This window comes from Lipotes vexillifer, unplaced genomic scaffold (genome assembly GCF_000442215.2).
Source record: "Lipotes vexillifer unplaced genomic scaffold, Lipotes_vexillifer_v1.1 scaffold611, whole genome shotgun sequence".
Taxonomy (NCBI): Eukaryota; Metazoa; Chordata; class Mammalia; order Artiodactyla; family Lipotidae; genus Lipotes; species Lipotes vexillifer.
The window spans coordinates 3,085,024-3,096,220 of NW_006785619.1; the positions used below are offsets into that span (position 1 = coordinate 3,085,024).

General features: G+C 46.4%; 2 protein-coding genes across 2 annotated transcripts in view; both read right to left on the reverse strand.

Moving 5' to 3' along the window:
• Window positions 1-11,197, reverse strand: part of LOC103086179 (myosin-8) — a 101,965-nt gene that overhangs the window by 39,044 nt on the left and 51,724 nt on the right.
• Window positions 4,967-9,488, reverse strand: LOC103080408 (myosin-13). The gene is given in 5 exon segments (XM_007472092.1): window positions 4,967-4,998; window positions 6,847-6,942; window positions 6,945-7,002; window positions 7,088-7,231; window positions 9,285-9,488. Coding segments are annotated over 5 exon segments (534 nt in total).

Sequence of the window (11,197 nt, forward strand, 5' to 3'; positions counted from 1 at the left end):
CAGTGGTTGAGAGTCCGCCTGCCGATGCAGGGGATATGGGTTCGTGCCCCGGTCCGGGAGGATCCCACATGCCGCGGAGCGGCTGGGCCCGTGAGCCATGGCCGCTGAGCTTGCGCGTCCGGCAACGGGAAAGGCCACGACAGTGAGAGGCCCACATATCGCAAAAAAAAAAAAAGAAAAAAAAGCAAGTTCTGGGGTTGGGCAGATCTGGGTTCCGACTGTCGTTTACAAACTGTCTTCGAGCAAATTGTGTGTTTTTTTTCCTAAGACTCAGCTTCTACCTTTATGAAACGGGGGTAACAGTGGTGCTGATGCCAGAGGTTTTGTTGAGGCAAAGCTCTTTTCTCAGTTCCTAGCATGCGTAAGTGCTCAATGCACTGAGTTAATATTATAGTTATTGACCCTGGAGATACTCCCCAAAGCTAAAGGCCAGAGGCCTGACAGGTGTGTGAGCCCGAGGTGGCAGGTAGCCGGTGGAATGGAACGGCTGCTGCAGAGCGGGGCTGTTTTTCTCCTGCTTTAGACTTTTCTGTATTTTCTAGATTTTCTTAAAGAACCATGTAGATGGTTTTGTACCCTGAAAACTTCCAACAAAACCTTTAAAGACCTTATCCATGCAAACATTTACTCTAAAAAGCTGGAGAATGGAACTGAAGGCCTATTTTGGAGAACTTCCTGTATTCCCATTTCTGGAATCTTCTGAAATGGAACCCAGTGGGGGAGGGGTGTGATCTGTACTAATTCTCTGAGCTCTTGGGTCTAATCACTGAGCATCCCTGCATCCCAGCTTCCTCCTGAGATCATGGGTACCTCTCAGTTCATAAATTCAACAATTCCTTACTTAAGTAAATAAACACACAAAATACATCAGTGGCCAATAGTGGCCACAGTGACCGCTCCTTGGCTCACAAAGGGGACGTCAGAGGGGTAGGTTGAAATGAGAAGCAGGTCTGTGAAGCAGAAGGATCCCTTTAGCATCTTATGTACAACTGACTCTGAGTTTTTTTCCAATGTGATCGATTTGGAACATGAGAATGATAACCAAGGAACTTACCGATAAGTTCCGGCATCTTGTTTGACATGATTTGGTAAAAAATATGATAGCTTCTCTCACGGGATAACTGCAATGTCACCCTGGATTTTTCTAAGAGATCTGAGGTAACAAAAAACGACGTGATTTTAGGGTCCCCAGGAGATGCCTCTGTGGCCAAGCCCAAGGTGCCAGATAGAGTGTTTGGGCTCACAGGTTTCAATGTCCGCTGACTCCAGCTTTCCTGTGGCCCCAAAGTGAATGCGAATGAACTTCCCCCGTCCAAAGACAGATTGAAAAACACAGTTATTTTCTTTATATGGTACTGTAGCGAGCTTCTGTTAGGTACTACTGAGGATGGGTGGGATGCGTAGGGTCACGGAGGAGGTGATGCCAGAAGCATGAGGACTTGCCTCCTCTCTGTTTGCTTGGCATCTGGTCCCCACGCCGGCTCAGCTAAGACTCAGGTAGTTCTGCCCAAAGCACCTGGCCCTGTTCCTACAGCTCTGAGGATGCCTGCAGGCTCCCTCTCAAGTCTCTGTTTGGGACTACCTCGCACCTGACTGTCTCCTTTATCCCGCTCAAACTCTTTATAACACCTTTGAACTGATAACCTGCTTGGACTATCTGACTTTTTTTTTTTTGCCTCTGGATGTTACTTTTGAGATTTCTTGCCTCAGTTTTCCTTACTACTTACTACATGCAAACCTAGCTCCCAGGCCAGGCCTCCTGGCTCCCAAAGGACCCACTCAGCCCTTGGGTTCCCCCAATCTTGGGGAGTGAGAGGTGAAATTCTATATAGTATATATGTGTGTGTGCATACTCCCTTCTTACATCACCCGCTTAATTGGTCGCTACCACCCTGTGACCCAATTTGAGGGCAAAAATATTGCCTTGCTCGTTCACCCACAGACCCTGGAATGTAGTACGTACTCAGTAGTATTCTCAGTATTTTCTGAATGAAGCCTAAGAAGAATTAATGAAGGACCAGTGGAGGTTTATGTGAATTATGTGTTCGCTCTGCAGCTCTAGCTGCTGAATGGAAATGCCTCTGGGTACCTGCTCTACTGGCCAGTGAAATTAGATAGGAGACTGGATACTTGTTTATTTACCAGTGTCGGAAGTAAATGCCTCTTTGGTTGAGCTAAACCTAAGTGAAACGTTGAAGGATGGGACATATCCTTCGATAGCTCTAGTATCAACTTTTTCCCAATTTTTGAGCTCTGCTGCCTCCACCAGGTTTTCCCTCCTCCCAGCACCTCCTGACCTGGAGAAGTTCAGATCTGCTAACTAACTGCACACTATGGTTTTCATGGCTAATAAGTCAGTGGATACTGTTCAACGGACTTATGTATTTTATTTTATTTTATTTAATTTATTTATTTTTTTTTCTTGCGTTATGCGGGCCTCTCACTGTTGTGGCCTCTCCCATTTGCGGAGCACAGGCTCCGGACGCGCAGGCTCAGTGGCCATGGCTCACGGGCCCAGCCGCTCCGCGGCATGTGGGATCTTCCCGAAACGGGGCACGAACCCGCGTCTCCTGCATCGGCAGGCGGACTCTCAAGCACTGCGCCTCCAGGGAAGCCCGACTTATGTATTTTAAAATGCTTCCACCTGAAGAGACCAATTTTAGCACGGAGATGTCATTTTGCACTTGCAGCATTTGAATCTGGAATCATTGTAACCTCAGGATGCTCTGAGTTAGGGAAGGACAGCTAAATGCTGATTAGTTAGGGAAGGACAGCTAAATCTTCCTTCGGCTGGGAATAAGACAAAATGTTCTTTGAAGGGTTATCAGAATATCCCGGTATAGTCTACTTGGGGGTAGACTAAGGCCAGGTATATCCTAGTTTACGTGCCCATTTTTCATATGCAGCATTGGAGGAGACGGTTTTCTTTCTGGGGGTCATTGACAATTGGACTGAGTCTTACGAATCCTGAGGAGTTGTCATTCCTCACGGTCTTGGCATTTCTAAAGGCCTCCAGGAGGGGTTTGGCCTGGATGCTCTGGTCTTCCAGGGTTCTCTAATAATAAGTGAGAAGAGGAAAAGAGAGGACTTTGGACGTCTTCTGAAGTAACTTCCCAGTGACTCAAAAGTGTGGATGCTCTGGGAAGGGCCCAGGGAGAGATGTCGCCCGGCTCAGGCTGGTGGCAGGTACAGTTGTGCTGAGTACCCACAGGCCCATCCCCACCCCACCCGAGGAGGCTTCAAGGGTCCCATCGTAGAAGGGGTCTTAGCACAGCATCAAAGTGGCTTCTGGCCACACCAGATTCCAGGTTGGAGCACTACCCTCTACACCTCAATCTCCCAGACGGCCTTTCTTCTCTGATAACATTTTATTATAAATCACGGATTTGTAAAATATAGACCTCTGTTCCTGCATGCACCAGGACCCATTTACATAGATATTCGGGTTCAGAAGTAGAAATAGACTGTGAGCAATGAAAGTGACCCATATGATAGGAACAGTGGTTCTCAAAAATTTTTTTAAGTTGCATAAAATATTTTGTGAGAATTATTACGTAGAAATCCACTTATAGAAAGCAGAGTTTTCACCTTCCCCCCGTTCCCCACATGAGTGCTTGCCTTTCTGACTTTAAAGCTGTTTGGAAATGACTGTCCAGCCCAGTGGTTCTCAAAGTGTGATCCCTGGACCGGCAGCATGAACAATGGGAACACGACAGAAATGCAACATGCCAGGATTTTGAACGTGAGATAGGAATTTCAGTCAGAAATTCTGGGCCTGGGGACCAGCAATCGGTTGTTAACGAGCCCTCCTGGTGATTCTGATGTGCACTCCAGTTTGAGAACCAGTGGCCTAAACCATTCCTTCTCCAAAGGAGGATGTGGAGTTGTTCAAGGTCACTCTGCTGTTGTTGATGGAGCTGTTGCTAGAGCCTGAGTCCACAAGGTGGAGCCATTTCCTGCCTTGCCCCGTAAACACCCCCTGGGGCAGGAGCTCGTGCTGTGCATCTCTGCTGGGCACAAAGCCCTGCAAACACTTGGTGCTCACCTGGGAGTTAAGGTATACTTATTCCAGCAAGCCCTCCAGGTGCAGGAAGCTGCTCCCCTGCATCTTGCCCGGCCGCTGCTCCTTCCTCTTGTCCCCAGTGACCGCAATTGTTGCAAAGTACTGGACAACACGCTTGGTGTTCACTGTCTTCCCAGCCCCGGATTCTCCACTGTTGATTTAAAAGTAAGTGAGAGGGACTTCCCTGGTGGTCCAGCAGTAAAGAATCCGCCTTGCAATGCAAGGGACACGGGTTCGATCCCTGGTCAGGGAACTAAGATCCCACATGCCGCGGGGCAACCAAGCCCGCACGCCATAACTACTGAGCTTGCGTGCCTCAATTAGAGCCCACGTGCCACAGCTACAGAGCCCACGCGCTCTGGAGCCTGCATGCCGCAACTGGAGAAGAGGAAACCTGCACGCCACGACTAGAGAGAAGCCTGTGCGCCACAATGAAGAGCCCGCATGCCCCAACAAAAGATCCCAAGTGGTGCAACTAAGACCTGACGCACCCAAAAATAAATAAAATAAAATAAAATAAAATAAAGTGAGATACACAGACATAGAGAACAGACTTGTAATTGCCAAGGGGACCAAGGAAAGGGGGAATGGAGGACAAATGGATTGAGAGTTTGGGATTAGTAGATGCAAACTATTATATATAGAATGCATAACCACCAAGGTCCTACTGCATTGCACAGGGAACTATATTCAATACCCTGTGATAAAACGTAATGGGAAAGAATATGAAAAGGAATATATATGTATAACTGAGTCGCTTTGCTGTACAGCAGAAACTAATACAGCATTGTAAACCAACTATGCTTCAATCAAATAAATTTTTTTTAAAAAGTAAGTGAGGTAAAGGAGAGCAGAAGGAATGGACAGCCCCTTCCAAGTCATCCTGGCAAAAACACAGGTTCCTCACGTGATGAGGATGGACTCGTTGTCTCGATCTGGAAATGCAGGAGGAAGCAGGACGGAGTAAATAAACAACATACAGGCAGGATATCCAAATCAGGCAACGTTGGGGGTAGATGGAGCCCATGAGTTCTAGTTCTGGCTTTGCCATGAACTAGTGGTGTGATGATTTGGTCATGTCTAGTCTTCTCTGAGACAATGTGTGCAGATTTCCCAAATGCTGGATGTGTAACGTGGGCAGCATGGGAAGTGAACGGTGAGTCCCACAGTGTGAAAGTTATTCATGTTCACAGATCTTTACCTCCTGTCTAGCACTTTCTTATCTCCCTTTACAACAAAGAAAGCAAGTCTCAGACTTAGAATGTGTAAGAAGCCACAGCTTCTAATTAGAATTTCTGGACACTGGTTTGTTGTCATTGCATTTTTCTTTCACCTTTACTTTCTACTTGTGGATAGTGACTGTGGTTTTCCATTTACAAGAGTGTTATAGGTTGAATTGTGTCCCCCGCAACAAATTAATACGTTGAGGCCCTAACTAACCCCCAGTACCTCAAAATGGGACCTTATTTGGAAATAGGGTCATTGCAGATGTAATTAGTTAAGATGAGGTCATACTGGGGTAGGTGGGCCCCTAGTCCAATATGACTGGTGTCCTTATAAAAAGACAAATTTGGAGACAGATGAGAACACAATGTGAAAATGAAAGTGCAGATCAAGATGATGATTCTATACGCCAAGGGATGCCAAAGCTGGCCAGCAAACCGTTGGAAGCTGGGAGCGTGGCCTGGAGCACATTCTCCCTCTCGGCCCTCAGAAGGAACCAACCCTGCTGACACCTTGATCTCAGACTCCCAGGCTCCAGAGCTGTGACACAATGCATTTCTGTGGCTTAGGCCAGCCAGTGTGTAGTACTTGGTTACGGCAGTCCTAAGAAACTAATACTCATAGTGATATTATTCTTCCTTTTATAAAAAAAGTTTTCCTCCAGATCAAAGGGCAGATTTGTTCGGTTCCTATTTTATTTTTATTTTTGGCCACGCCGCGTGGCATGTGGGATCTTAGTTCCCTGACCAGGGATCGAATCCGTGTCCCCTGCAGTGGAAGCACAGAGTCTTAACCACTGGACCGCCAGGGAAGTCCCTATTCTTCCGTTCTGAAATGGACGGAACTTCAGTCGCTATAAGGAAAGATTGTAAATATGCAGAAATGGCCAGGATTGCGAACGTGAAATGGGAATGGCTGAAGTTTGGGCAACATTGTCCTGGTTGACTTTTAAGCATCTTCAGATCTCAGATGCTTGCTTCTACGTCTTCTCTCTGCACCAAGTCAAATCAGGTGAAAGTTGAACAGACTGAAGTGATGTTAGGCATGACAGGGTGACAGTATCACCACATCTCTGCTATTTCATCTGCTATTCTGGAAATTTAAGGAGGAGAAAGAGGGAGCCTGAGAAAACAGGTGAAGGGAAGTTGTTGTGCCCGTTTCTCCAACTTTGCATTCCTAAGTGACTACTAATATAGTCTCTCTTCCAAGTGTGTTCATGTTGGGGGTTTCTTTGGAGGTGGGGGCAGCGCATGTCCTTGTGCTCTACATCCACCCCCAGAGAAGCATGTACTTAGTGTGGCTTCAAGAACCGTGACTGGTAATGGAAGATGCTGCGCCCCTGGCTTTCCATCCTGACATCCTCTGAATCTCCTGAGGTCACTTTGGTCATTGCACCATTTGGATGACCAAAGCCTGTGAATTCAGGGCTCGAGTAATTAACTAAGAGCCAGTACAGTTAAAGGACTTGAATACCTCACTATTTTTTAAAATATGGATTAAAGAAATTACTCACCAGTCAGCATTCCACATTTCTGTAAATAGATGCATCACTCACTCACCAGTCAGCATGAACTGAAAGGCGTTGTCAGAGATGGAGAAGATGTGGGGCGGGGCCTCCTGGCGCTTTTTGCCTCGATAGGCAGCCACCACCTCGGGTTGTACACCGGCAGCCACATGTAGGGGTTGACGGTGACACAGAAGAGGCCCGAGTAGGTCTGAGAAAATCAGAAAATTCAACCTATGGATCTTGATTTTACTCAGAGAAGGGAATGGAATAAAGAGAGGTTGAAGGGTACTCACGTAGATCATCCAGGCTGCATAATGCTCTTTGAGGTTGTACAGCACTGCTGGCTCATGCAGGTGGGTCATCATGACCATGTCCTCGATCTTGTCAAATTTGGGAGGGTTCATGGGGAACACCTGTTCACTGTTCAGAGTGAGTGTCTGGATATTGAGAGGAAAATCACATGATGAGTGGGAGAGCCGATGTGGTGAGCTACCAGTGTGGTGAAAATGGTGAGATATTGTGCAGAGATTACCCCATTACTGTGGTTAACTTTATGGATCATTTCTTTGCCCAGAGATGATCCATAAATAACTGTTCCTGATAAATCTAAGTCTGGTCAAAGTGCATAACCAGTTCTGGTCTGATGCCCCCAAGTCAGCGTGCCATTCTGTGTGCCAGAAGTGGGTTACAGGTGTGCAAAGTTATAGAGCCCTTCAGCCTCACGGTGGCCAGGTGGAACTCAGCACGGCCAAGGCCACAGCAGCTTGCCTCTGTTTACCCCATTTGCTATGAGTGCTGCAATGAGATCAAGCTTGGAATATTGGAAAAAACTCTTCCAGTGTATTCTGTGCATCTCCACCTCAATAGCTCTGCTTATGTGGGTCCCTTTGTCTGGAATATATCTACATTGAAATTACATCTAGCAACCTTCAAAGCTGTTCTTAAGTGCCACCTCTTCCATGACCTGTTTCTGCTCTGCCCTGTCTTTTCAAGGCTTCCAGAATTCCTTGCACCGCTGCTCTAATAGTTAAAACATTTGGACTTGAAGCATGGTCCATGGCTGAACAGTATTTTGAGACTATTACCTAATTTTCCCCTCTCTGCTTTCCCTTTCCTTTAAGCATACAACTGGCACTCCATTACTCAGGAAAGGTAGAAAATAGGGCACAAAAGCGAGAGAGCCTGTAAGCCTTTCTAGCGTTTGTTTTCCAAAAGCCGGAGTCCTTAGAAGAGCTTTGAGGGTTTTACCAAAAAGATAAAAGGGGGGAGATTTGTTGATATAGGACCAAATCTCTCGAGGAAAGGAAGCCCTTCTGCCCCACTGCCCTAAACTAGAGAGAGAGAGAGAGAGAGAGAGAGACATCCGAAATAGCATAAGGGAGATGGAAAAATCTGTGTGTCCTGAAGATTCAGAAACTGGGGCTTGTTTCTTAGCACATCCTTCGGGGGGCAGTGACACCCCATGTGGTATTACTGAAAATGTGGCATGGCTCTGGGGAGGGGACTCCAATAGTAACTCCAGAAAATGTATTTCCGGCCCTGTGAAAAGAGGCTGACACCAGAGGTTAAGTTTAATAATAACAATCATCATCATCATCATCATCATCATCATCATCTGTCTCGTATGCTTGAATTTGTGAACTGCGATTCATACCTACCATGTACTCTTTTTTAAAAAAGTTATTTATTTATTTTTGGCTGCGTTGGGTCTTCCTTGCTGCACACGGGCTTTTCTCTAGTTGTGGTGAGCGGGGGCTACTCTTCGTTGCGGTGCGCGGTCTTCTCATTGTCATGGCTTATCTTGTTGCAGAGCACAGGTTCTAGAGCGTAGGCTCAGTAGTTGTGGCACACGGGCTTAGTTGCTCTGCGGCATGTGGGATCTTCTGGGACTAGGGATTGACCCCATGTCCCCTGCATCGGCAGGCAGATTCTTAACCTCTGTGCCACCAGGGAAGTCCCCATATGCACCATGTACTCTTGATTCCTACACTAGATGATAAACTTTGGGGAAGCAGGACTGAGATTTGCTCATATCTGCAAAGTGATAGACACGGTGACCTAGACATGATGGGTGTCCAGTAAGTATTGAATTGAATGGTGCTCTGTAATTCTCTGCATTAAATTAGGCATTGCCTCCGGAGCTCCCTCTGTAAGTCACTCTGCAGCCTAGAGAGTTCTATTTCGTATATTCGCCCATCCAGCAGCAATCTGTATCAATCTCTCCCTTAAGCAGTCAAAACTCTTCCACCACCACCTTCCCCTTTCTCCAAAGCAAACATCATAAAAACTCTCAAAGCCCAAGTCCTCGAAGGAAAGAGTCAGAGCAAAGGTATGTGCCATGGCAGTTTTTACCTGCGACTTCACTCAGAGGAGATCAATGTGAGTCTTGTTTTATCTTCAGATTCCTGTGGACCAGCATGCAATTTCTACTCTTCTACTCCAAAGGAAAAGGAGGATGCCCATGTTAGCAAGGACATCTGAGATCAACACTTACCCGTCGTCGAGGGTCTTGACTGTGACTTTGTCATTTTCCTTGTTCTGGATCATGCCTTTCACATAAAATTCCTTATCATCCACTGCAAAGCAAGCTTTCTTAGAATCAAATGGGCGATTTTAAGCCTCGATTCTCCCCTCTGATTTCCGCGGGTAGGGAGCTCCTTCTCCAAAAATGGCCATCTCCGCATCAGAGCTCATGACTGCAGGGGCTGGGAAGACCAGGGCTGTTGAGTCTGGAGCTCTGGGGAGCTCCATCCTATTATTTCCATTCAGACAGGGGGCCAGATTCAAAAGTTCCTGGGATTAACCTACGTTCTGAGGAATCCAGGACCTGGTATAGGGGCCTAGAGTGGGCAAGTGGGGGTGAGCTAAAGGGGATATTTTACTCCAAGAAAAAAGTTTGAGGGGACATCCCTTAGTCCAGCTCCAGGTGTGGAATTCTAAACCAATTAGAAGAAGCCAAGCTGAGCCTAATAAAGGAGGCCTCAGAAAATATTTCCTTAATCACACATCACATTTGAGCCTCATGATCTCGGTGTCATTCCCAAATCTTAAGGGTGTCTGAAAAGAATTATTGGAATGTTGATAATTCCTAGTAGAAAGTTCAGATAGCCCAGTGAAAAGTAATGACTTGAACATAAAGTACTGCCACACTTGTTTAGCCAATTACAGGCAACAAGGTGATAGGAGACATTCTGGCCTAGTGCAATGGTTCCAAACTTTAATATGCACCAGAATTACCTGGAGAGCTTGTTTCAACACAGATTTCTGGACCTCACCCCCAGAGCTTCTGATTCAGTAGGTATGGGATGTTGCCTGAGAATATGCATTTCTAGCAAGTTCCTAGGCAATGGAACTTGTGTGTGGTCCTTGTGGTCCTTGAACATGTTGCATCAGCATCACCGAGGAGCTGTTAGACATTCAGAATCTCAGAACCACCCCGCATTACAAAACCAGAATCTGCACTTGAGCAAGATCTCCAGGTGATTTCTAGGCATCATACAGCTGAGAAGTAAGGCAGGGGTCTCCAAACTTTAGTTATGTGTAGCAGTGTCGGGGTGTGACAAACAGTGTTTAATTAAATACCTGCTTTAGAACTCACTGCTTAGCGTGTGTGTGTGAGTGTGTGTGTGTGTATGCATGTGCGTGTATGGTGTGTTTATGTATCTTTCTGCCTCTCTCTCTCTCTGTCCACCCTCCCGCTCATCCCTCCCGTCACTTCTTTCCAAACCATCCCCTTTCACAGACCTTCTCTTTTATGTGTTTTCCTTGCTTAGAAGCTAGAAATTTTGGCTTAAAGTCCCGGCACTGAACTTGGTCAAACCACTTACCTTCTTTGGGCCAGTAATTTCACTTAAAATGAAGAAAGCAAGCCTCGCTTACTTCTAAGGCCCCTGCAGGTTGTGTGACTTTTCTGGTTCCTTTTCCTCATCTGCATTTGCTTTTCCTGTTCCCTCTGGGCCTCTTCCCGCATCCTTCCTGACCCTCTACTTCTTTCCCCCACAGCTCTCCCCCTTGTCCCTTTCTTTCTCTGCTTTTTCTTTTACATACATTCTTCTGTAAGTGACCGTAAAATGGAGTTCAACTACACACGTGTATCCCCGTGTCTCTCTTGAGAAATAGTTCGTATGCTTTGAATAAGGCCTTTTATGTTTCCTATTAAAAGTGGGAAAATGGAACATTTTATAGTTGTCTCTTGGAACTTCCCCCACCCCCAGTCTTACACTTTATGAAATTACTCTTCATTGGTAACTGACTGTTGTTTCAATATCCCTCCTTGAGATTCTGGGGGGATCTAGTCCTACAGAAAGAGGGGCAGCTGCTTCCCTCTGGATCTTATTCAGGATAAGCTGCATTTCGATCTTACTTTGGCCAGCGGCTCTGCTGAAACATCTGCGTGCTCGTGG